The sequence below is a fragment of the Lichenostomus cassidix genome, unplaced genomic scaffold (assembly GCF_008360975.1).
Source record: "Lichenostomus cassidix isolate B80296 unplaced genomic scaffold, HeHo_3.0 unassigened_scaffold_chr26, whole genome shotgun sequence".
In the NCBI taxonomy this organism is placed as follows: Eukaryota; Metazoa; Chordata; class Aves; order Passeriformes; family Meliphagidae; genus Lichenostomus; species Lichenostomus cassidix.
Genome location: NW_028147268.1, coordinates 243765 through 268938, shown reverse-complemented (window position 1 = coordinate 268938; position 25174 = coordinate 243765). Strand labels below are relative to the sequence as shown.

Below are 25174 nucleotides of genomic sequence, written 5' to 3'. Positions count from 1 at the left end.
TGCCATGGGAATTTGGGGACACTGAGGCCACAGGGTGAGCAGTGTCAGTGTCCCACAGATCAGCCTGATCACAGATCTGATTCTATCAGCTCTGAATTCAGAGAAATTCAGAGAATTCGGAGAAAAAGAAAAATTTTATGTCAAGTTTTTTACAGAAATTTTTTTACACAACCCCGTGGGGCTGTGAAAGGTCCCCAAAATCCCCCTGGAGAGGTGTGCCTGCTGCTGCCCCACCTCTCCCTACTGGGGATGGATTTCCCTGGCTCATCCCAGAGCCAAACCAGTCTTTCTGCACAGTCCAGGGGATAAATCCCCCCAAGGAGAGCTGGAATGAGTGCTTTGAGAGCAGGAAATTCGCTCTGCCTGCCGCTGGGGTGTTTCTCAGAGCCAACTTGTCACCTGCCCAGCAGCAGGGACAGCTTGCTTGCTTCAAAAAGAGAATACCAACCCAAAAACACCCTAAATCTCTACTGGGTGCTGTGGAGCACCAGCAGAGTGGCAAGGGAGGGTGAGAAACAGGAATAAATCTCCACTGGGTGCTGTGGAGCGCCAGCAGAGCAGCGAGGGAGGGTGAGAAATAGGAATATCAGGGAATTTGGGGCAAGATTCCGAGGTGAGCCCCGTTCAGGGCAGGTTTTTGGGGTGCCAGCAGTGTTTGCTCAGCACTCACCGAGGGGCCTGGGCAGGAGTGGTTTGGTGTTCCCAACGCTGCTGTTATCAGCAGAAAGGGAGGGCCCTGGAACCAAAGCTGGGCTCAGTTCCACCTCTGCTGCCCTGCACTGCTCTGCAGCAGCTTCTCCTGAGCGCTGCAGGGAGCACCTGCCATCCTCTGCAGGGACAGGTGAGTCCTGGCTCCCTGAGCCTCCCAAATATTCCTTTTCCACTCCCTCTCCTCCCAAATCAATGGTTCAGGTGGTTTTCCTGCTCAGCACCGAGGTGTCTTTGCCCTGTCTTTACTCTGGGAAGAAAATTAAAGGAGCAATTGATGGGTATTGGGAGAAAATTAAATTGAAAAGATTCATCATCTGCTGCAAGTGTTTTGCAACTTTATTGCTGTTGAGGCTTCTCGTCTCTGGCTGCACATGATTATTGTTTCTGGGGTTTATTTTCTTGACAAAGCCCTCTGAGGGTGTGGAGGGGGAAGAGACAGGTTTGTTCTCTGTGCTGATGAGAAAACACTGAAATTCTCAGGCAGGGGTGCAGATCTGCTGCTTCCCCAGTGCTCTGCCAGAGCAGAAAAAGCAAAGAAATCCATTTTTAACCTGTGTGAGACATCTTTTACGGAATGTTTGGGGTTTATTTTGGGGTGGCTGTCCCTCTCTGGGCTCTCCAGACCCCAAACTCCTGCAGACAGTGAACATCACCTCTCTTTTTGGGGTCTAACTCAGAGGGACAGTGCCTCAGTAAATTCTGCTTTGTGGCTCTGGGAACAACACTCAGATCTGTGCTGCTGGAGCTTCAATTCCTTCTCCTGGGGCTGTGATCCAGCTGGGCACCTTCCTGCCCCAGCCAGGATGCTCAGCCTGGCCCAGGGCTCCTTTGAAGCTGCCTCTGGTGATTCAAACAAAGCTGCTGCCATTCCCCCTCCGGTGCTGGGTGACCTTGGGTGAGGCATTTCAACGCTGGATGTTGTTGAGGGATTTTCTGTGGCAGTTGAGGGCTCGGGGAGTGTGGAGGGGAAAGGTGAATGTTCCCAGAAGGGGAATATTCAGTGTTTATTGTGGGCTGAGTGCAGGGGTGGTGCTGCAGAAAGGCAGAGAGTGATGCCTGAGCCTCATCCCCACCCTGCCAGCTTCCCCCAGTGGGATGGAGAGAGGGAAAAGTGACAGAAGCTGTCCCGTGTGTCCCTGCCTGCAAACACTGTGCAGGGATGGAGGGCAGAGAGAGCTCTGGGAAGTCAGCAAGCACTGATCTCACCAGGCTGCCTCCCCGAGGTGTTCCTAGCAGAGTTTGCTGGGCTGGACATTGGGACTTGGAGGGATTTTGTCACTTGGGACTGGCACAGTGGCACAGAGCTCCCTCCTGCTCAGCCCCATCCTGATCCGGTGGCCTCTCCCCTCGGAAGGAGCTGGAGAGAAGGGAGCAGTTACAGGGCAAATAAATGACTCAGTCTAATGAGTAAGGTAATTGCCATTCACTGGTAGATGAGGCTAAAGTGGGTCAGGTTTGTTTGTGAAACTGCACGGAGGCTCCAGCTGTTCTCTGTGCCCCATTGGGGACTGGGGTGGGATTGGTGTGGGACTGGGGTGGGATTGGGGTGGGACTGGGGTGGGATTGGGGTGGGATTTCTTTCCCTGTGGGGCAGCAAGGGGCATGTCCTGGTCATCAGGCTCTGGGGATGACCCCATGGGGCTGCAGGCACTGCCCTGATCCTGGAACTTGATTTCCCTGGGAGAGGAGACCCCAAATCCTTTGTCTGTCTGCCATTTAAGGGGTGGCTGGACAGGACACAGAGGTCATCAGGGCTCTCTAACCCCAAGGCAGGATTGATTTTTCCCAAACCTGTCCCAAACCCTTGGAGACAAACCTGGCACAGATGCAGTTTGTATCCTTTACCCTCTCCCAAGCCTGCTTTGGGATGGGGACTGTCCCTTCCAGCAGTGACACATCCACATTGTCCCTGTTTTTACCCCGTCCCCACCGAGTTTAACGCTCTCTCTCCCCACAGACCACAGCCTGTGAGCAGGAGGGGAAGCCCGGAGTGACATCCCTGCCTGGACTCTCCCCACCTTGCAGTTAGAGGAAAAGAACGGTTCCTTCACCGTTGAGAAAATGGGAAGCAGCATCTCCCCGGCAGCCCGGGAAGGGAAGCTCCAATCCTCGCCTGGGGGACACCTCTGGGATCTCTGCAGCCGGCAGGACACAGCGCTGTGCCACTGAGGGGTTGGGGACAGCATGTCCTTGCAGAGCCGCCGGACCCAGCTGCTGCTGGTCAACTCGCTGACCTTCGGGCTGGAGGTGTGCCTGGCTGCTGGCATCACCTACGTGCCACCGCTGCTGCTGAAAGTGGGCGTGGAGGAGAAGTTCATGACCATGGTTTTGGGTAGGCAGCTCCTCTCACCTTTCCCAGGTGTATTTTTTAACCCTTGGAGGGTGGGGTGAGGGAGGGCAGGGAGAGTTGTGCCTGCAGGGCTGTTTGGAGGAAGGGGCTGAGACACGCTAAAACTCCTCAAATTGATGCAACATGGCTTTTTAGGGTGCTGCTCTGCCCCTGTAACACCCCGTCTCTCCCCCAGGGATCGGCCCTGTCCTCGGGCTGGTGTTCGTCCCGCTGATCGGCTCGGCCAGCGACCACTGGCACAGCAGCTACGGCCGCAGGCGACCTTTCATCTGGGTGCTGTGCTTCGGCGTGCTGCTCAGCCTCTTCGTCATCCCCCACGCCAGCAGCCTGGCCAGCCTGTGCGCCCTCAACCCCCGCGCCCTGGAGATCGCCTTCCTCATCCTGGGCATCGGCCTGCTGGATTTCTGCGGCCAGGTCTGCTTCACCCCGCTGGAGGCCCTGCTCTCCGACCTCTTCCAGGAGCCGGACAACTGCCGCCAGGCCTTCTCCATGTACGCCTTCATGATCAGCCTGGGCGGCTGCATCGGCTACCTGCTGCCCGCCATCGACTGGGCCTTCCTGGCGCCCTACCTGGGCGGCCAGGAGAGCTGCCTCTTCAGCCTGCTGGCCCTCATCTTCCTGGGCTGCGTGCTGGCCACGCTCTTCGTGACGGAGGAGGCGGCGCAGGGGGACGGCCCGGACGGCCAGGATGTGTCCCCAAAGCCACCTCTGTGCCGAGGGTCCTGCTTGCTGCAGGCCAGGCGGGTGCTGCAGGCCGTGAGGAACCTGTGCGCGCTGCTGCCGCGGCTGCACGGCCTCTACTGCCGCATCCCCAGGGTCATCCGGCGGCTCTTCGTGGCCGAGCTGTGCAGCTGGATGGCTCTGATGACCTTCATGCTGTTCTACACGGACTTTGTTGGGGAAGGGCTGTACCACGGCGTGCCCAGGGCCAAGCCGGGCAGCGAGGCCAGGCGGCACTATGATGAAGGTGAGGGGCTGCTGTGGGGATAATGAGAGATGCAGAGATGCCAGGCAGGGGCAAAGAGAAGTGTTTATTGGGGAAAAACTGGTCTTTTTAAGCAGTTAACTGGTTATCGGTTTATATAGTTTTATGGCACAACAAGCCCAAGTCAACCAAACACCAAATAGCATGAGGTGAACATGCAAATGTCACAGAAATCTCTCAGGTTCTCACATAGAAATCCCCCAGGTTCTCACACAATAATCTCTGAGGTTCTCACACAGAAATCTCTCAGGTTCTCACGCAGAAATCTCTCAGGTTCTCACACAGAATCTCTCAGGTTCTCCCATCGTTCCTCTCTACTTAGCCTAAGTGACAGACCAGAGCCATGTTACAATGCCTTTTCCTTTACAAATCTTTACCTACCAGCAACAGTGAGGAGCGAGCTGGGTGTTCCTCAGGGTAGAAACATCTACTGGGAGCTGGGAACGGGCTCAGCTCTGCTGGCAACGCAGAAGAAATTCCAGCAAACTTGGCTTTCTGCAGATGGGAAAGGCAAGAACATGGCTCCCAGAGCGTGGCACGGGTTGGGAAACACCTCGTGGTTGTTCCCAGCACGGATCTGGCAGGGCAGCCCTGGCCTGGGGCTGGGTTGTTGGGTGGCAGGACGGCCTGGCAGGCTGCACAGGGAGCAGGAGGGAGCTGGCTCTGTCTGCAGGCTCTGTCTGCACTCTCTGCTGGCTGCTGCCAGGCTCTGGCACTGCTCTGCCCTCCTGTTTCAGCGAGGGGTGATGGTGGATGGTGTTCCCCATCCCTTGGAGAGCAGGGCTGGGAAGCCAGGGCGTGGTCTCTGGTGCTGAGGTGGGTTTGCTGCTTCCTCCCTCCATGCTGCTGTGACATTCCCACCTCCCAGCTAATTCTGGGAGCTCTCCAGCAGCTTTCCCAGCTCTCAGCCCCCTCTTCAGTGCTGGTCACAAGCCTGTAGCTGCCCTGTCCCCACCCTGGGGACACTGCTCCAGCAGTGCTTCACCTGCCCACAGGTGTTAGCTGCTGTCCCATTTTGGCTCCTGCCTTGTGCCAGAGCCTTGACTCCCCACCCAACCATTCTTTTCCTCTCCCTAATCCAAATCTTTTATTCTGGAGGCACCTTCCTGGCCTTGCTCCTGCAGTTTTCCACTCGGAGGGCCCTGCAGCACACTGCCCCTTTGTGCTGGGTGTCTGTTTAACTTAGAGGCAGCTTAATTATTATTTAACACTCGCACTGTTTAGCTCCCAGCGGGTCAGCCCTCCATTGTGCTGGCTGTCATAGAAACATGTGTTGAGTAATGATCCCTGCTCCAAAGAGTTAATGGTTTTAATTCCCTGAAATCTGAGACATCTTTGCGAAAGGCTAAGGTCCGGATTGCTACCGGATACTGCAGTTTAGTGCATGTTCTGTACTTTACCTTGGCTTGGGCACAACTCCCTGCTGCCTTTGTTCTGCTGCTGCCTTTGGCATCAGATAACAACAGATCCTGGTTCACCTGCAGGTGACAAATCCTGGGGCAAGAGCAGGAGGAAGGGGCAAACAATGACCTCCAAAGGGACAAGGATGGTGTTTGGATTCCCATCGCCCTTCAGCTGGACTGGGCTGCCCAGGGTGGAGGGAGCGGGCTGGAGGGTGGCTGGGGTGATCCTGGGATTTGTTGGGTGATGCTGCTCTGCTTCCTGAGCCCAACCAGCCTGGCAGGGCTGTTTGTGCCTCACTCTCTGCTTGGAGTTTGGGACTGAAGGAGAAGGATGCTTTTGGAGTTTGGAAGTGACAGAGAGGAAGGATGTTTTAGGAGTTTGGGAGTAAAAGAGAAGGATGTTTTCTTTCAGTTTGGGACTAAAAGAGAAGGATGTTTTCTTTCAGTTTGGGACTAAAAGAGAAGGATGCTTTTGGAGTTTGGAACTAAAAGAGAAGGATGTTTTTGGAGTTTGAGACTGAAAGAGAAGGATGTTTTTGGAGTTTGGGACTGAAAGAGAAGGATGCTTTTGGAGTTTGGGACTAAAAGAGAAGGATGGTTTTGGGTTTTGGGAGTGCCAGAGGAAGGAAGTTTTTTGAAGTTTGGGACTGAGGGCAGGACGTTTGGCTGTGTGACCCCCAGGGGCAGCCAGGGCAGTGTCCATCCCCCTCTCCACCCGCAGGTGTCCGCATGGGCAGCTTGGGCCTCTTCCTGCAGTGCATCACCTCCATCTTCTTCTCGACAATCATGGACCGGCTGGTGAAGCACTTTGGCACGCGGGCAGTGTACCTGGCCAGCGTGGTGTTCTTCCCCGGGGCGGCCTTTGTCATGTGCCTGTCCCACAGTGTCACCGTGGTCACCATCTCGGCCGCCCTGACAGGATTCACCTTCTCAGCCCTGCAGATCCTGCCCTACACGCTGGCCTCCCTCTACCACCACGACAAACAGGTAGGGATGTGCTCCAGAGAGCTGGCCCTGTGTGTTTTTGGGGAATCTGGTCTGGTTTAGTGATTTCTGGGTGAATTCCGCAGCTCTGCCAGCCTGAGGTGCTGTGAAACTCAAGGATTTTCAGCCCTGCTTTCCAGTGTTCATCCACAGTAAAACAAAAATTGAGACTCTTCCTATTCCCTTAGCTCCAAGAAGGACAAACCTTGTGAAACTTGTGACAGCAGCACAAAAGCTCCTAACCCTGTCCCACAGATGTTATCCTTGTGGAGAAGTCCTAGGAGGTTCCTGAGTTGCACACTGGATTAATGGGAGTTTCTCTTGTGCTGCAAATGCAGAATTAATTTGTGGTTTGAGAGCAGCTCTTTCATCCCAAGGGCAGTGGTTGGCTCTGCCATGGAGCAAGTAGGAGTTGTTACCACAGGCATCCAGATGTTCCCATTGAACAAATCCTTCGGAACAACCCATCCCAATTGGCACCAGGAGTCCTGTCAAAACAGGGGGGTGAGGGAATGTTCAGCTTGGCAAAAACTCCAGCCTGGCTGGGATCTCCCAGGGATGTTTTATCAATGGAATGAAACCCAAACTCCACAGGCTGGGAAGGGGAAGGCCACGTTCCCAAAGCCTGACAGGGAAAGGCTGGGAATACACCGAGGGAGGGTACAGCTGGCTCTGGTCTCTCCTGCCCGTGCTCTGGTGGTGGTAAAAAATGCTCTGGGAATACTCCAGAGACCTCACAGCTTGAGGAGAATGAGACAAAAAAGGGTGAGGAGAAGATTTGGGTTCCCTCTGCCTGTTGTTCTGGCTGCAGTGAGCAGGCTCTGGGCAGGCAGATGAAGCAGCTTGGCTGAGGTTTGCTGCAGAGCTGAGAAAAGAGCTTTTCCGTGTTCCCAGGACTGCTCTGTCCCAGCTGGTGCCACTCTGGAGCATCCCAGATGGGAAGTGGCTGCTCGTGCTTGGCTCTGGGTACTGCTCTGCCCTTTGTGCAGGAGGGTTTGGGTTCCCAACCACCCACCCACAAACTATCCCGTTAGCACTGTCCTGCGCCTCTGATACCCCAAAAGGGACTCAGCCCTTTCACTCTGAGTGATTTCAGGATGGGCTGAGCCTGGGTTCCTTTGTCCCCCAGTGAGGAGGTGACACCCAGGGCTCAGCAGATGTCCCCAGGCTGGCTTTGGGCTGCTGAGCACAACCACAGCCCCGCTTGGCCGGGCTCCCTGGTGAGTCAGGTTTGCTCCTGATCCCGTGCCAGCCGGGCAGAGCCAGCCTGGCTCCCGTGCCCATCTCACATGGCACTCCCTGAACACACACAGTGCTCTGCTGTGGCTCTCCTGCACGAAAACATCTCCCTCTGCCCCTCGCAGCCCCAGCTCCTTCCTCCCTCTGTCCCACAGGTGTTCCTGCATAAATACAAGCGGAAAGAGGAGGAGGACGCCGCTCTCCTGGACAAGAAACCAGCCTTCTCCAAAGGGCTGCTCTCCAGCCAGAAGCTGCCTTACCAGAATGGCCACACTGGGACCCTCTTCTCCTCCTCCTCCTCCTCCTCCTCCTCCTCCTCCTCCCCTTCATCCCCTCCGGCCGTGTCCAGCTCGGCTCTGTGCGTCAGCTCCTCCTGCGACGTCTCCCTGCGGATCATGGTGGGAGAGCCAGAGCCGGGAGCTCCGGCCCGAGGGATCTGCCTGGACCTGGCCATCCTGGACAGCGCTTTCCTCCTCTCTCAGGTGGTTCCCTCGCTCTTCATGGGCTCCATCGTGCAGTTCACCCAGTCGGTCACTGCCTACATGGTGTCCGCCGCCGGACTCGGGCTGGTCGCCATCTACTTCGCAACCAAAGTTGTCTTTGACAAGGGGGACATGGCCAAGTACTCCGTGTGACACCGGGACAGCCACGTGGGTGGCAGAAGGAGCTGTGTTTGTGCCCACAGGGAGCCTCGTGGGGTGCCTCGTGTGGCACTGGCTGTCCCCGAGCTGTTGCTGTCCCCCCGGGGTGGCTCTGGGGCTGTGGGCAGCGCGGGGTTAATCTCAGGTGTAAATAAGAGGCCTCGGGGTGTTGTGCTCTGGGCCAGAAGTGCTTTCCAAAGGTGCCTTCAGCTGAGGGAAACACAGCCAGCACCAAAGGGGGAAAGGGGAATTGGAGTTTCCCTCTGATAACGGGTCGTGTTCCTCAGCAGGAGCAGCACAGCGAGGGGGAAATCATTGGTTCTCCTCCTCTCCACCTGCTCTGTGTCCTCTCGGAGTTTTACCCAACTTCTTGAGCAACACTGCAGCAAATGGGGCACTGGGAGGAGGTTTCCTGGGGAAAAAAAAGCAGTGGGGTGGCAAATTTGAGCTGTGGGGCTGAGGGATACCCAGGGGTGCATTCACACCTCTGTCCTTCTGTCCTTCCCCACCTGAAGGATTTGATTGACTTCAAACCGTCCAGGAGACAACTCAGCGTGCCTTGTTTTGGAAAAAAACAAGGAGCATCCCATTAGGACCAGTTCCAAAAGGTGACTTAACCTTTACCTATGCACCAGCTTGCATCAGCTAGAGAGGACTTCTGTGCTTTTATTTTTTTTATTTTTTTTAATGATTGTTTTTGCTCTCTTCGCACACTTCTCGGTAACTCTGACCTCTCACTCCTCACCTCAGTGCCTGGACCTGTGTTTGCTCTTTCTCCCCTCACAGATCCAAACAGCTGTGCCTCTCCCTAAAAGGTGCTGCCCCACACCAGGGAAATCTGTGGGTTTTCTGTGGGAAATCTGTGGGAAATCAGAGGGTTTTCAGTCCTGTGGCACTGAAGGAGAGCAGGAAAAGCTCTCCTGGAAAGCCTGGAGGAGCTGCTGATGAGTTAAACTCAGACCAGGAGCTGGTTTGGACTTCCTTAAAATGCATTTTATTTCCAGCCAGACCTCCAGATTCTCCCTGAGGCAGAGCAAACCCTTTTCAGGACGAGGCAAAGCACCTCTTGCGGCCACACCACAAGGACCAAACCCTCCAGGTTGTTCTGGCTCCCAGCTCTGAGTCCCTTCCAGTCCCCTTCCCTGTCCCCAGCAGCCCAGCTGGGACAAATCTGCTGCTGGCAGATTCCAACCACTCCGAGAACTGCCCACACAGCGAGGAGGAGCTGAGGGAATCATCCCAGTCAGGAATGATCCCAAATGCATGGAGGAAAGGCTGGACTGCTGCTGGAGCACACACCAACTCCAGCAGCCTCACGAGCTGTTTGTGACTGATTTTTTCCTTTGTGGAGGTGCGTGGGCAGCCAGATGCACTTGTGAGGTTGGGCTGAAGGGCAGAATGTTGCTATTTTGGCCGAGTTTTGTCAGCCTGTTCCTTGGCAGGGAGGCAGGGTGACTCCCCTGCTGTCTGAGGCGGGACCTCAAAGGGCTGCTCGGCTCTTGCAGCGTCCCTTTCCCGTCAGGGGTCACTGTTTTTGTTTGAGTTCTTCTCAAATTATAGGCCTGCTAGCCTCCCTTTCCTAGCAAGGGCTGCGTGTCGAAACGCAGCTGCTTTGGGGATGGATTTGGCAGTGCCTTAACCACTTCCAGAAATGCTTTTGGGGTCTGGATTTGGCAGTGCCTTAACCACTTCCAGAAATGCTTTTGGGGTCTGGATTTGGCAGTGCCTTAACCACTTCCAGAAATGCTCTTGGGGTCTGGATTTCCAGGCTGCAGCAGGGAGGATTTGAGGCAAAAATGATACTGGTATGTGTGGGGTGTCCTTGAAAAAAAATGCTCGCCTGACCCAAGGCTGAAAAACCCTTTTATTTTGAATATTTCTGATGTAAATGTGGGGAACTTCGCCCTGCACAGAGGCTGCTCTGATGCTGCAGTGCTTTTGATAATTTAAGTGCCTAAAGTGCTTCCACTCTGAGCTTCAGGTGAAGGGCTTGGGTGGTAAAAGCCTTCAGTTGCTCATTACAAACCCCCAGGTGATGGGTCAGAGGGGCACAGAGGTTTTATCAGGGTGAGGGAGTAGGAGGATGAGGAAATCTTTACAAAATCGGTATTTTTGGCTTCTCCTAAGAACAGTTTCTCTGCTGGGATCACATTTGGGACCAAAATGGGACTCGGGGATGTTCTAATCCAGGTAGGAGCATCCCTTACCTGCTGTTACTGATATTCCTGGTGTGAATTTCTCTAGGATTTGGTCCTGTCTGGCCACAGGTTTGGCTCTGAGCTCCTCGGAGCTGCTGAGCAGGAGCTTTTCTCTTCCATGTTTGAGGTGCACCGTGTTCTCCTCACAGGTGAATCCTGCCTCACCTTTCTTTTGGCAAGCTGGGAGGTTTTTGTGGGAAAGGGAGAGTGGAAATGAGTGAATGCCCAGGAGAGGGAAGGCTGGGTGGGTGGATGGATGGATGGATGGATGGATGGATGCTGGTTTTCCTTTTGAGGTCACAGCCTGCCCGCGGCACGTTCGCGGTTTATTTATTCGGTAGAGTGAATATTTTCTATACGACGCGAGAGGAAGGCTTTTATTATAAATTTTTATGGAAAAGGAGGGGGGAAATAATAAAAAGGTGTTTTGAAAAGGGAAAAAAGGCTGCGTGAGCTGAGCTGGCCGCGAGGGGGCGCCACCACCGCCAGGGAGGGGCGGGAAAGGGGCGTGGTCAGAGAATGGGCGTGGTCAAATTGGGGTGTGGTCAGTGGATGGGCGTGGTCAAATGGTGATTGGTGACGTCAGAGGCGTGGCCAGAGTGTGGGGTGGGGCCAGATGGATGAGGGGTGTGGCCGATAGGTGACGTGTGGTGTTGGGGGCGTGGTGGACACGGGGGCGTGGTCTGGTGTCACCGGTGGGTGGGGCTTAGGCGGGCCAATCACTGGGTGGGGAAGGGGCGGAGCTAGAAATATGTAAATGAGATCGGGATTTCGGCATGGCCAGGGACAAAGGGGCGGGGCGAGGGTGGGGTAAATGACAGGATGGGGACATGGGTGTGGCCACAGAGCGGAGGCGGGGTTAGAGCCTTGTGGGTGGAGTTATCGCCCTGATGGGTGTGGCAATGGGCGTGGTCAGGAGGGCTCCAGGTCCCGATGTCGCGGCTTACCGCTGTCCCCAGGGCAGGGACCGGGCTCTTCCCGCGGCCGCGGAGCCGCACAGCCTGTCCCTTTATCCCCAAAATCCCCAATCCCGCGGCACAAACCCAGAGCGGGAGCCACTCCCGGCTCTCAGCCCCAGGAATTTTTGGCACGCTGTAAATCAAAGCCATCCATGACTGAACCGCAGCCGGGAGTAGCTGAGGATTTGCAGCAGCTGAGAGCTTCCCGATCCCCGCAAGGACAGAAATAACTGTTATTAGTTGTCATCGATACCTATTTGATATGTGTTATCACCGGTCGGTGACACACAGGGAACAGCCATGGGTCGCCCTTCCTGTGCACCTTTTTCTTGCAGGCTTTTTCCATTTTGTTTCCGTTTTTATCAATTTGAAGCCTTACCCTGGCGCAGGTGTTTTGCTCAGACCCAAAATCTCCTGCTTTTCCCCAAGCAGAGGAACTCGGTGTGGCTCGGTGTGTCTCAGCCCAAAGCCATCCTCAGCGACCCCCAAACCCCCAAACCCGCGACAAGGACAGACTCACACCTTGTCCCAGCATCATCATCATCATCATCCCAGCGCTCCAGCCCTTCCCAAACCTTTCCTCCCCAACACCTGGATCAGCTCGGATTCCAGCTGCGCCGGCGGCCGCGGCGACCTGCCGGGACTCGCCTCCTTTTCCTGCAGCGCCGCAGCAACCTGGAGCTCTTCCAGAGCAAACGAGCAGCGAGAGGAAACAGCGGCGGGGTCGCGGGATCTCCTGCGGGAGCTGCTCCAGCACGGACCGGGCCGGGACATCCCGCCGCTCCTCCCGCCGCGCTCCCGTGCCAATGGGATCGGCGGGCTCGGCCGAGCCCTCGGCGGGGCGGGGCGGCCCGGGAGCCACGCCGGGGGAGCGGCGGGGAGCGCAGCCGGTAAGGGGCGCGGGGGGCGCGGGGGTCCCGCCGGCAGCGCTCCCGGGGCGGCTCTGCGGGCACAGCGCGGGGACACCGGGTGGCACCGGGCTCGGGGTGCCCAGCTCGCCCTGAGGTTGGGGCTGCAGTGTGTCCAGAGCCCCGCTTGCCCTTGGGCATCGCTTGGCGCTCAGGGTTTCACCGCGCGTGGCACCGGTGACACTATCCGGTTTGTCCCCAAAGCGCGCACTGTCTGCTTTGTCCCCAAAGCGAGCCCCGGCGGTGACTCCCGGCCCCGGGGAGGTTACAGGTGTTCGCTCCCGCTGCTCGGGCACGGGAGGAGAGCTGAGTTCCTCGGCTGAGCTCCCAGCTCCCGCTGACCTTGGGCAAAGCGCTGCTCCTCCATGTGCTCGCAGCGCACATGTGCTCAATCCCCACAGCAAGCCCGGAAAAGCTGCAGGGATGGAAATGCAAAGCGAGCCTTGGGAACGGCGCTGCCCTTGCAGCGAGGGACAGGCAGGGCTTCCTTTCCTCGCCCTGGTGGCATTTTCCAAAAATGCCTGCACTGACAGGGCAGTGCCACCTGCGGGGTCTGGTGGCATGGGATGTGCCAGCACAGCCCTGCTCTGCCAGCTGGGACATCACCACTGCCCCAGAGCAGGTGGGAAACAGGAGCAGAGCGCTCCAGGAGCTCCCCCGAGGCTGCGCTGCTCACATCTCCTCAGTCCCGAGCCAGCAGCTCAACCTCTGCGCTGTCCTGCCCTCTGGTCATGCTTTCATTCCTGCTGTACTCCGTGAGTTTAGAGTTTGATTCAGCTGTCCTCCTGGGGACATGCTGGAGGGATGGAGATTCCCCTCCCCGAGCTGCTCTGCAGCATCTGGTGGGAAAATCAGGTTTTCAGACACTCTGGGAGAGGTAAACAGGAACCTCTGGCAGCCAGAGGGGGGAGGCTTTCCCTGCAGAAAGACGAGGTGGAGAATGAGACAAAAAAAATCATAAAACTGGGATGGAGGAAGAGGTGGAACTACCTACAAAGGGTGGTTCAGAGCACAAATTTGGGTTGTGATGAAAATTTGAAGCCTGGAGGCTGAGATTGGCCTGAACACCTCCCTCACCTCTCGTGTGACAAGTGACAAGCTCTGCTCCCCGTGACTTCTTGCTGTGCTGGAGACACTGGGCAGCGCTGGGAATGCCCCTGGCGGGTTCTGAAGGATTTAGGGTTATTTCTTGAGGAGAAGAACATTTACATCACACCCAGAGCGCTCTAAAATTCCCTCTCACAGCTTCCAGGACCCTGAGGAGCACTGATAACGAGGACTGGCCAGACTGGTTTGCAGCTCCGCAGGAAAAAACCTCATGGAAAAGGTCCATAAGGGACTTCGACAAAGCTTTCCTTTCCCCTGAAAGGAATTGAGTTTCTGCTTTAAATTTCTGCTTTAAATGCAAACAGATCCCTGCGCCTTGGGTGGTTTGGTGCCCTGGAGCAGGACGGGGACAGGGACAGGGACAGTGACAGGGACAGGGACAGTGTGTGGCTGCCCCGGGCAGGCTGGCAGCAGCGCCTCGGAGCTCTCTGCTCACCTGCGCAGGTAGGGAGCATCAACCCAGCCCCATGGGCGCTGCTCTGCCCACATTTCAGCTCGGAAAAGCCTCGGCAGCCTCTCCCGGATCCCAGTTGACTCCTGCTTTCAGCCCCGAGCCATTCTCGGAGCCTGCCAGGCGCAGAGCTGCCCCGCGGCGTGGGTGGCAGCGGCACGGAGGGATGAAGGCTTTCTTTGTGTGCTTTTACCTCCCTAAACTCCCCGGAGAAGTTTGCTTCTGGGGGAATCTGCCTCTCTGCTGGCAGGGGCAGAGGAAAGCGGGCAGCGGTTGTGTTTTTTCAGCAGCAGACACTTGAAAAACAAAGGCCACTGCCAGGCTCTGCTGTTTTCCTTTCGCTGCCCAGCCCGTTTGGTGAAAAGGTTGAGGTTTGCGTGTTTGTTTTCTCGCTCGGCAATAACCTCGCTGCCGTTCCCTTCGCAGATGAAGGAAGATTTCCCCGGCTGAGGCTCCCGAGCCAAGCGCTGCGCGCGGGGAGCCACCAAATGGTCTCTGTGAGCTGCCAGGACCTGCTGCCCTCCCTGCCCTGCCCTGCCCTGCTCGAGAGCTTGGCCAGCGCCCTGCAGTGCACCATGCCACCGTCCCTTCTGCCAGGCCACGGCGGTGACAGGACGGGTGGCCACCCCGAGGGCGCTGGCCCTGTCCTGGCGGGCAGCACTGCCCACCCCGAGGGCATCCCAGCGCCCAGCGGCAAGGCGGAGCCTCCCAAAACCCAGCTCGGCGAGGCTCAGCCCAGGCTGCCTGACTTCTGCCTCTCGCAGGACTTCATCCCCACGCTGGAGGAGATCGAGGAGTTCCTCCGGGAGAAGGCAGAGTTCCTCCGGGACGAGGCTGGGGATGCTCATCCCGCTGGGGGGAAGGTGGAGAGCAAAGCTGGGCTCGGCTCTGGGGTGCAGGAAGGAGCAGGAGGAGCAGATGATGTCCCCAACGCTGCAGGGACAGCCGCTGGTGACCAGGCAGGGGCTGCCGGCAGCATCCCCGTTGTCCTGCAGATCCAGCCCCTCCCGACGGACAGCGTCACCCCTCCAGCTCAGGGCGGAGATGTCAGGGTGGCTCAGCTCCTCATCAGCCTGCAGAGCCCAAACCTTGCCCTCCTCCCTCACCTCCAGCCCCCCGGCACCCTGCTGGACCAAAAATACGTCAAAATCGCCCCTCTGCCCTCAGCCGCGGGGCCGGGGGATGGGCAGGAGGTGGAAGAAGCCCCCCGGCAGCAGCAGCAGGGTCCCCCCGCCCCGCTCCGCACCCACCGCTGCTCCCACCCCGGCTGCGGCAAGGTGTATTCCAAGAGTTCCCACCTGAAGGCTCATTTCCGGCGCCACACGGGGGAAAAGCCCTACACCTGTGCCTGGCCCAACTGCGGCTGGAGGTGAGAGGGGGTCCCCCGGGGTGGGGGTCTCTGGCTGAGGTGAAGGAGAGCTCTTGGCTGGTGAAATCCAGGGTGAAAGTGCCAAGGTCCTTTCCCGGGTGAATTTTTGGAAGGATGGAGTTTGTGGATGGCTTTGGAGAGTTTTCATTCAGGCCAGAAGTCTGGCTGGGGATGTGCAGCTGACACACCCCAACACCCCAAATCCCCCTTGATCTGGGTGCCTAAATCCCTCTGACAAAACCCTTTTCCCAAGCCATGATTTCCAAGAAACTTCGGAAACTAGAAGGTTTCTGAGGTGCAGCAGCACAGGGAGATCCAGTTCTCCTTACCTGTGCAATTCCCACACCTGGAGGGCATCAAAAGTCCCAAAATCCTCTGGAAAATCCCCTTAACCACATGTGTGTGCCTCATAACTCCCTCACGACTTTCCCCACCTCTAACCCACGCAGCCCCAGACTTGGGGACACCTGCCACAGCTTTTATCAGGATTTTTTTATCAGTGCCACCCTCCAGGCCCTGGGAGCTGGAGTGACCCCGTGGCTCTGGCTGTCTGGAATTCAGGGCTGGATTTAGCCCTGTGAAGATCCAGCACAGATGGCAGGAGCATTAGGACAGGAGGGTTTTCCATCTGGAATGTGCCCACGCAGAGAGCACAGAGCAAAGAGCTCCAGCTGTGACCCCCAGACCAGAGAATTTCGGGATCCTCCCAGCTGGGCTGGGAGATTCTGCTCACAAAGCGCTTTGGGGAAACAAAACCTGCCCCAAGGCCATCCTCAGGAGGCTGTGGGGTGACCCAAGAGGCTGGGACAGGGACAGATCTCAGCCCCAGGGTCAGCCCTGTCCCTGTCCCACCCAGCTGGCTCCTGCACTCCTCCCTTCTCGCGCAGGTTTTCCCGCTCGGATGAGCTCTCCCGCCACAAGCGCTCCCACTCCGGGGTCAAGCCCTACCAGTGCTCTGCCTGTGAGAAGAAGTTTGCCCGCAGTGACCACCTGGCCAAGCACCTGAAGATCCACCGGGGTCAGCCCTGCAGCCCACGGACACTTCCAGGGGGGAGCAGGAGTTAATTCCTGCTGCTCGTCCCTGACAGGATGAGGTGCCAGAGCCAGGGAAACAGGGCAGAAACGGCTGATGAGGAGGGGAAATGACTTTAAAAAGTCACAGGAGACTCTGTGTTAGCCCACTGTTTCAGGGAGATGGTATTCTTGGATTGTTTCTGGTCTCACTATCCCTCTTTGAAATACACGTGGTGGAAATCAGAGTGAATTTGGGGTGTGTGGAGGAAAGTTGGGGTCACGCTGTAAAACAGGAATTTTAGCATCCTGAATCCCACAATGGTTTGGGTTGGAAAGGACCTTAAAGCTCATCCCATGGCTAGGGACACCTTCCAGCATCCCAGGCTGTTCAAACCTGGCCTTGGACACTGCCAGGGATCCAGAGGCAGCACAGATTCTCTGGGAATTCCATTCCAGCCCTCCCCACCCTCCCCGGGAACAATTCCATCCCAAAATCCCATCTCTCCCTGCCCTCTGGCAGTCTGAAGCCATTCCCTGTGTCCTGTCCCTCCATCCCTGATGGAATGGGGCTGGATGGGGTCTGTGCTGTGCCACAGCTGTGGGGACTGACCCAGACACAGGGGGACCTTTCCAGATGTGGTTGTTTTGTCCTTAACTCTGCTTTTTTTGTGCTGGTGGTTTTCCACCTGGCCACTGTGGTGTCCTCAGAGTGCTGGACAGCGTGAGAGGGACAGGAGATGGATTTTGTGGAGCTCATTTTATGGAGATCATTTTGTGGAGCTCATCTTGTGGAGCTCATCTTGTGGAGCTCATTTTATGGAGCTCATTTTGTGGAGCTCGTCTTGTGGAGCTCACCTTGTGGAGCTCATCTTGCTGAGCTCAGTGTGGAGCACATTTTGTGGAGCTCAGTGTGGAGCTCATTTTGTGGAGCTCAGTGTGGAGCTCATTTTGTGGAGCTCAGTGTGGAGCTCAGATTGTGGAGCTCATTTTGTGGAGCTCGTCTTGTGGAGCTCAGATTGTGGAGCTCATCTTGTGGAGCTCATTTTGTGGAGCTCACCTTGTGGAGCTCAGTGTGGAGCACATTTTGTGGAGCTCAGATTGTGAAGCTCATCTTGCGGAGCTCACCTTGCGGAGCTCAATGTGGAGCTCATTTTGTGGAGCTCAGTGTGGAGCACATTTTGTGGAGCTCAGCACCTCACAGGCACCAGAACCGAGAGGAGCAGCAGCAAAGCCTTTCCCCCACGACAGCACAGTGCCCAGGAGCCACACGGATGTGCGAGGAGCAGCCGGGAGGAGCAGCCGGGAGGAGCTGAGATCTCCTGCCAGGGCAGCCGAGCAGCTCCCAGGCTGCTGACGTCCTGCCTGTGTTTGCTTTCGGTTAATTAAAGGCCAACTCCTGGCGGCGCTGCCAACTCCTGAGCTTTTGCAAACACCTGGGAGGGACGAGGTGCTTGTGCAAACACGGATCAGCGTCAGGAGCCCTGCGAGGCCGGCTGCCCTCTCCACGTGGCTGTGCCAGCCTGTCCCGGGCTGCTTTTCGGTGCCTGCAGGCTCTGAGCTCGGCTGTGCCCTCCTGCTGGTGGCCCGATGTCCTCCCAGGGCACACGTGCTGGGTTCAGGCTGCCCTTGAGCTGCTGGGGTGAGCAGAGCTGGTTTGTACCCAAAACACGTCAGGGCAATCGGCTCGGCTCTTCTCCCTGCCCTGGCGAGGGCGGCTTTGTGCAGCTGAGCTTGTTCCCTGCTCCCTGCTCCCTTCTGGAGGAAGGGGAAAACCAGCAGGGAGCACAGCCCTGGCGGTGGGATGTGCAGGAGGAGCAGAGAGCTCAGCCCAGGTTGGTTTGGAGCTCCAAGTATGAGCAGAGAGCTCTGCCAGTGAGGAGCACAGCCCAGGTTTGGAGCTCCAGGAGGAGCACACAGCTCTGCCAGTGAGGAGCACAGCCCAGGTCGGTTTGGAGCTCCAGGATGAGCAGAGAGCTCTGCTGGAGAAGGAGCTCAGCCCAGGTTGGTTTGGTGCCCCACAATGAGCACACAGCTCTGCCAGAGGAGCTCAGCCCAGGTTGGTTTGGAGCTCCACGATGAGCACACAGCTCTGCCAGAGGAGCTCAGCCCAGGCTGGTTTGGTGCCCCACGATGAGCACACAGCTCTGCCAGAGCCCATTCGGAGCTGCCTTTTGTTGCAGAGGCTTTAGCCTGGCTCAGAGCTCTCCCCATGCCCTCCCTGCTGCAGGGCTCCGTGCAGAGGCTTCCTGCCAACGTGACTCACGCCTGCCTCGTGCTTTCATCCATCCCTCCATCCCTCCATCCCCCTGTGCTCCTTCCCTGCTCCAGACTCTCCCAGCACTCCCTGCCTGTCCCAGACCTGCCCCATCCTGCCTCCCTCTGCTCCCAGCCGAAGGCGATGGCGAGATGGTGCCGTTTCCAAACTTTGGAGCCACAAGGTTTGGGTCTCATCCTCAACCCGAGGCCCTGCTCTGGTTTCCAGAGGGTCCATGCTGGTCCCGGGGTGGCTCTGCTGTGGGACACAGGGCTGGCAGTGCTGGCAGAATGGATTGGCAGCTTCCCTGGCCTTGTTTTGCCATTCCCCTGAACCAACCGCAAAGGGAGAGGAGATATTTTTATAAACTAAACCACCCTAGATCCGTATCTCTTGTGCAATGCCTGCTGGAGTCTCACCTGCTTCCCTCTGGGGGACTCTGGCTGGCTTGAAAGGTTTACTCAGGGCTCTGTAATTACCTCCCCTTTGCTCCAGTGAGGATATTACTCCCCAGAAATATTCCCCGTGGAATTCAAGTCTGTTGAAGAATATTTAAATATTCCCGCGGCGGCAGCAGCAGGGGTGAGGCTCCTCCTGTCTGCCCACAGCCCTGGGGCTGCCGGGAGGTGACACGAGTGTCACTGCTGGGCTCTCAGCTGGCTCTGGGGTGGTGCTGGAGGGGAGCAGAGCCCTGTGAGTGCTGTGGATTGCCTGGAATGGCAGGAGTGGGAATGGCTGGAGTGGGAATGGGAAAAATGGAAATGGCAGGAGTGGGAATGACAGGAGTGGGAATGACAGTGGGGATGGGAGGGGTGGGAATGACAGGAGTGGCAATGGGAGGAGTGGGAATGGGAAGAATGGGAATGACAGGAGTGGGAATGGAAGGAATGGGAATGGCAGGAGTGGGAATGGGAAGAATGGGAGGAGTGGGAATGGGAGGAGTGGGAATGGGAAAAATGGGAATGACAAGAGTGGGAATGGGAAGAGTGGGAATGGGAAGAATGGGAATGGCAGCAGTGGGAATGGCAGGAGTGGGAATGGGAGGAGTGGGAATGGGAAGAATGGGAATTGCAGGAGTGGGAATGGGACGAATGGGAACGGCAGGAGTGGGAATGGCAGGAGTGGGAATGGGAGGAATGGGAATGGCAGGAGTGGGAATGGCAGGAGTGGGAATGGCAGGATCTGGCACCTCGTGCCCAAAGGCTGCCAGGTTGCTAAGCAGAGCTTTTCCAGAGCTGCAGGCAGGCAGCCGCAGCCGGAGCAGGGCAGGACGTGGGAGACACCCGGAGCAGCTCCGGCGCTGTTGCTAAATTGGCAGCCGGGGCTGAGCATGGAGCAGGAGGCAGCAGAGCTCTCCTTCCCTCCCCGCCTGGCAGCACGAGGGACAGCGGTGACATCGCCAGGCTGCCCACGTGGAGCTCGTGCCGCCTGCTCATGCTGCAGGATGAGCTGAGAGCCACAGCAAATCCACAGCCTGTTGGAAATACAGCTCTGAGATGGATCAGAGCATCAGGGGGTTCTTTGTTTTCCCTTTTCCCCTTTTCTTTTCTTTTCTTTTCTTTTCTTTTCTTTTCTTTTCTTTTCTTTTCTTTTCTTTTCTTTTCTTTTCTTTTCTTTTCTTTTCTTTTCTTTTCTTTTCTTTTCTTTTCTTTTCTTTTCTTTTCTTTTTTCTTTTCTTTTCTTTTTTTCTTTTCTTTTCTTTTCTTCTTTTCTTTTCTTTTCTTTTCTTTTCTTTTCTTTTCTTTTCTTTTCTTTTCTTTTCTTTTCTTTTCTTTTCTTTTCTTTTCTTTTCTTTTCTTTTCCCTAATAAATTCATAACTGGGTTTTTATTAATGATTTTCCCTTCCAGGTCTCGGTTTTATCAGGTGGAAATGCAATTCTTGTGCTTCTCGCAGTGGTTTGGCAGCAGAGTTTGGGGAGAAAACCAGACTTTGGGTTTTCCTAGAAGAACAGAGAATGGGATCTGGAAAACAGACAACTGAGAGCTCCTCCAGGCAGATCCCAGCCCCGAGGGACAAAAGGAGGGAGCTGGTGATGGGAAACAGCCAGAGAAGGTTTGCAGCCCAAGCTGATGTCCCTCAGGTGTCCCCAGAGCACTTCTCGTGCCTGGAGCTGGCAGGAAAAAGGGACAGAAAACCCTTTTTGGGTCCCACACATCTCAGGACATGCCCCAAGCTCTCCTGGAGCCACCAGTGAGCACAAAACACCCCAAAATTTGGCTCTGAGCCGCAGGTGATGCAGGAGCTCTGCGAGGGCTGAGAGCACAGCAGCTTAATGAACAAAGCAATTAATTAAAACAGCTGGCTGGGCCGGGGGAATTATTCCCTCCTAATCAGCTTGCCCAGGAGGCACAAGTGCACTGGCAGCAGGGAGGGAACATCTCCGTGCAGGACAGGATGAGAGAGTGGCTTCTGTCCCTGCTGTGCCCTGCAGGGCTCGCTGACCCTGGGCTGGGAAATTGTCCCTAGCATGGATTTGGGCCAGGCTGCCAGCAGGGATTCTCCTTGTCCTCTCCACTGCAGGTAAAACACTCTGTTTGGCTTTTTTTGGGGGATATTTCCAGGATGAATTCCCGGTGGGAGAGGAGGAGGGTGATGGAGGTGTGATGTTTTGTGCTGTTTGCCCCAAACTGTCCTAGGGAGAGGAGAAAATTTCAGCCAGGCTGGCTAGTATTTATCCATTTACAGAAATTCATTTTCCAGCCAGGCTGACCATTATTTAGCCATATCCAGAAGTTCATTTTCCAGCCACGCTGACCAGTATTTATCCATTTACAGAAATTCATTTTTCAACCAGGCTGACCATTATTTATCCATTTACAGAAATTCATTTTTCAGCCAGGCTGACCAATATTTAGCCATTTCCAGAAGTTCATTTTTCACTCAGGCTGACCATTATTTAGCCATTTCCAGAAGTTCATTTTCCAGCCAGGCTGACCATTATTTAGCCATTCCCAGAAGTTCATTCCCTTTTAAAATGCAGAAAAGCCTGCAGAAAAAAAGGTTTATCCTTCCCTGCTTCCCCAGAAAATCCACCCAGATAAAGCCTTTCCCAGCTCAGAAAGGGAAATCAGAGTCCCAATTCCATTTCAGATCTGGAAATGTTGGTTTTTTTCCTCACTCTGAATTTCCCTGAATTCCTCCCAAGCGCAGTTTCACACCTCTGCTATTTCAGGCCTGGCGTTGTTTGCACAAACAGCAACAAGATGAAATGAAATGAGATTTTTTTCAGACTCCACATCCACTGCGCTTTGCCCTGTGGTTTCCAGCTGAGGAAAACCAGGAACTGTGTTGGGAATTCCATCCAGGATGTGGGAATTTCACCAAAAACTTCATTTTTTAGCAGGAGAAGAACTGTGGGACAGAATGGGAATGAGTTTGGCCACAATGGGGAATAACCAGAGCGCTCAGCTCTGGGGTTTAAAACCTTAAACCACCTCTGAGCTGGGCTGAGGAGGGGAGAGGAGGATTCCCACCAAAATTCCAGTTTTTTTCCTGCTCCTCGCTGCCTGCTGGAGTTCCCACAGAGCTGGGTGATCCTGGTTTTTCCTGAAATTAAAAACCCAATTTCACCTTGGGGAGTTAAAACAACCTGGGCATCACCAGTGCTGTCTGGGGAAATGTTTAATTATGGAGGTTTTGCTGCTTGGAATTGTCCCATTGTGTAAAAATAGATATTTTTGGATGGGGATAACCTCCCTGAGCCTGCTGCAGATGCTGAATTTCCTCTCTCTTTCTCACTGAAAATACAATCACACCAGTTGGGAGGTTTTTTTTTTCTGTAGATTCAGAAAGAAAGGTTTAAAACCAATAGATTCAGAAATAAAGCTTTAAAATCTGTGGCTCCTTGAGAGCATCGCAAACACCAGAGAACTGGGAGGGGAAAAAACCCAAAAATCCAGAGGAAAAAGTCTTTATTGGGTCTGGAAAATACGAGATTCCAGCCTGGAATTCTGTGATCCGACAAGGCTTTGAATATTAAATTTCCTCAGGGAGTAACCAGCGGCTTTTCCTTGTGAAATTTTAAAAAAATATTAATTTTTTAAAAATTTTAAATCCTGCTCCAAAGGCTTTTCCTGTGCCAGATTCACAAACCCTCCCGGGGCTGCTCTGATCCCTTTTGGATTCCCAGAGCTTGGAGTTGGGATTGGATGAAAATAGCAGCTCCACGTGCTGCAGCAGAGCCTCGTTAGGCTCTCATCAGCTCTTGCATAATTGTTCCGAGCCTTCCCATTCCCTCCTGACACCCTCCGAGCCACCTGATGGCCAGGGAGGATTTGGGAGGAATTTTGGGATTCTCTGCACTTCCCTGCCTGTGTTTCCCTCCAGCTGGATGCTCTGCCTCCCTTCCCAACCCTGTCCTTCCCCCCAAAAATCCCCAAAATCCATTTCCCAAGCCCTGCCACCCGCTTGGAAAAACACCCAGAAAACCCCGCTTGGATCAACACCCAGAAAACCCTGAATTAAATACATTTATTTCCCCTTTTCTGCCCCCTTTTCCCCATTAAAACAATATATATTCACCCCTTTTCTGCCCCCTTTTCCCCCATTAAAACAGTATCTATTCACCCCTTTTCTGCCCCCTTTTCCCCATTAAAACAACCTCTATTCACCCCTTTTCTGCCCCTTTTCCCCATTAAAACAACATATATTCACCCCTTTTCCCCCATTAAAACAACATCTATTCACACCTTTCTCAGCTTTCTCAAAACCCCTTTGCCCACAAGGTGTTTTTTATTCCCTCCCCAGCCCTGCCTCGCTGCCTGCTCGGTTTTTAGCCCATCCCTTTGTCTGTCCTATATTTTCTCCCCCGGGTGATGCTGTCTAAGATAGGAACAAGCCCACGTGGAATTGCAAACACCCGGCAGTGGGAGCAGAACAAAATGGGAGTAGCACGAAGGAGGAAATTTCTCATCCCCCTAAAAAAACCAAAAAAAAAAAAAAAAACCCCCCAAAAACCAAAAAAAACCCCAAAAAACCAAAAAAAACCCCAAAAAACCAGGTTGATTGGCAATGGAGTCACCCCGTGATGCAGCTTGTGGTTCTGGGGGTGATTTTTGGGTGCTGCCCCTCTCTGGATTGGTTTTTTTGGTTTTTTTTTTTTTTTTTTTTTTTGGTGGATTTAGCTCCTGAATTTTTTTCCTGAGTGCCAAAATTTTGGGGTTTGCCAGAGGATTTTGCTGCTGGGGAGTGAAGAGGTCCATCCTTGCACCTCAGAGGGGTTGAATTGTTTTGAAAGCTGAAGGAACTGACTCCGGAGGATTTTATTTTTTGGTTTCTTTTCCTCCTTTCCTTCTTCCCCTCCCTCCCCAGTCTCACTGTTTGTTTTTTTAATTTGAAAGCAGAGCTGGGGGGAAAAAACAGAAACCATTCTCTGAAGTGCTGCATTTGAAAAGGGAATTAAATGGCTAAATAATGGTCAGCCTGGCTGAAAAATTAACTTCTGGAAATTGATAAATAATGGTCAGCCTGGTTGAAAATTTTCTTCTCTCCCTAGAAGAATTTGAGGGAAATCCCTGTTCTTCAGCAAATCCTAAACTCTCTGACTCTCCTTGCTTTTATCCTCTTTCCCTGTTTCCCTGTGCAGAAATTCCTGGTAGAGGAGAGCAGGAGAGGAGCTTTGGGCAGGGATGGAGGGACAGGAAAAGGGGAATGACCTCCACTGCCCCCGGGAAGGGCTGGATGGGATTTTGGGGAGGAATTCCTGGCTGGGCTGGAATTCCAGAGCTGGGATCCTGACAGTGTCCCAAGCTGGAGCACCCTGGGGTGTGGGAAGTGTCCCTGGCCACGGCCGGGGTGGCACTGGGGGATCCCTAAGGTCCTTTCCCAACCCAAAGCACCCCAGGGCAGGGCAGGAGCAGCTTGCTGGGGACAGCAGGGACAGCGGGGACAGCTTTGAGCTGCAGCATCACCAGTGCCTCCTGCAGCGAGCCTGCCCAGCCCGGCTGTCCTCCGGCTGTCCCCATAGCTGTCCCCAAGCTGTCCCCAGGCTGTCGCCATAGCTGTCTCCAGGCTGTCCCCATTGCTATCCCCGGGCTGTCCCCAGGCTGTCCCTATAACTGTCCCCAAGCTGTCCCCATAGCTGTCCCCAGGCTATCCCCAGGCTGTCCCTAAGCTGTCCCCAGGCTGTCCCTATAACTGTCCCCAAGCTGTCCCAGGCTATCCCAGGCTGTCCCCATAGCTGTCCCCATAGCTGTCCCGGGCTGTCCACATACTGTCCCCGGGCTGTCCACATACTGTCCCCAGGCTGTCCCCATTGCTATCCCCGGGCTGTCCCTATAACTGTCCCCAAGCTGTCCCCAGGCTGTCCCCATTGCTGTCCCCAGGCTGTCCCCAGGCTGTCCCCATTGCTGTCCCCAGGCTATCCCAGGCTGTCCCCAAGCTGTCCTCAAGCTGTCCCCAAGCTGTCCCCGGGCTGTCCCCAAGCTGTCCCCGGGCTGTCCCATTGCTGTCCCCATTGCTGTCCCCATAGCTGTCCCCGGGCTGTCCCCAGGCTATCCCAAGCTGTCCCCATAACTATCCCAGGTTATCCCCGGGCTGTCCCCGGGCCTGGCCGCGCGCACATGGCTCGCTCCGGGCGCTGGGACCGCGCGTCCCTCCCG

At 55.3% G+C, this 25174-nt stretch overlaps 2 protein-coding genes and 1 long non-coding RNA gene across 6 annotated transcripts; all 3 read left to right on the top strand.

The window, feature by feature from the left end:
* Window positions 1–2308: 2308 nt before the first annotated feature.
* SLC45A3 (solute carrier family 45 member 3) lies at window positions 2309–10954 on the top strand. The gene is made up of 4 exons (XM_085044388.1): window positions 2309–3043; window positions 3237–4028; window positions 6171–6436; window positions 7828–10954. The coding sequence occupies exons 1-4, from the start codon at window positions 2896–2898 to the stop codon at window positions 8305–8307; spliced, it is 1686 nt and encodes a 561-aa protein (XP_084900514.1). The 5' UTR covers window positions 2309–2895; the 3' UTR covers window positions 8308–10954.
* Window positions 10955–11407: 453 nt separating this feature from the next.
* Window positions 11408–17731, top strand: LOC146423852 (Krueppel-like factor 15). 4 transcript variants are annotated; one of them, XM_085044386.1, is made up of 4 exons: window positions 11408–12360; window positions 13624–13705; window positions 14363–15305; window positions 16193–17731. In XM_085044386.1, exons 3-4 carry the CDS (start codon window positions 14425–14427, stop codon window positions 16368–16370), a joined length of 1059 nt encoding a protein of 352 aa, XP_084900512.1. In that variant the 5' UTR covers window positions 11408–12360; window positions 13624–13705; window positions 14363–14424; the 3' UTR covers window positions 16371–17731. The 4 variants fall into 4 exon arrangements, with proteins under 4 accessions (XP_084900512.1, XP_084900510.1, XP_084900513.1 ...); XM_085044384.1 differs by lacking the exon at window positions 13624–13705; XM_085044387.1 differs by lacking the exons at window positions 11408–12360; window positions 13624–13705 and adding an exon at window positions 13712–13929.
* A 389-nt stretch (window positions 17732–18120) lies between these two features.
* LOC146423851 (uncharacterized) lies at window positions 18121–18962 on the top strand. Its single transcript, XR_014847268.1, has 2 exons — window positions 18121–18169; window positions 18281–18962. It is a non-coding gene; the product is annotated as an uncharacterized LOC146423851 (long non-coding RNA).
* Window positions 18963–25174: the final 6212 nt, after the last annotated feature.

Coding starts and splice junctions, on each gene's coding strand:
- SLC45A3 (XM_085044388.1), top strand. CDS start 2,896: ATGTCCTTGCAGAGCCGCCGGACCCAGCTGCTGCTGGTCAACTCGCTG. Junction 3,044..3,236: donor GTTCATGACCATGGTTTTGG/GTAGGCAGCTCC, acceptor TCTCTCCCCCAG/GGATCGGCCCTGTCCTCGGG. Junction 4,029..6,170: donor CAGGCGGCACTATGATGAAG/GTGAGGGGCTGC, acceptor CTCCACCCGCAG/GTGTCCGCATGGGCAGCTTG.
- LOC146423852 (XM_085044384.1), top strand. CDS start 11,733: ATGTGTTATCACCGGTCGGTGACACACAGGGAACAGCCATGGGTCGCC. Junction 12,361..14,362: donor AGCGGCGGGGAGCGCAGCCG/GTAAGGGGCGCG, acceptor TTCCCTTCGCAG/ATGAAGGAAGATTTCCCCGG. Junction 15,306..16,192: donor TGGCCCAACTGCGGCTGGAG/GTGAGAGGGGGT, acceptor CTTCTCGCGCAG/GTTTTCCCGCTCGGATGAGC.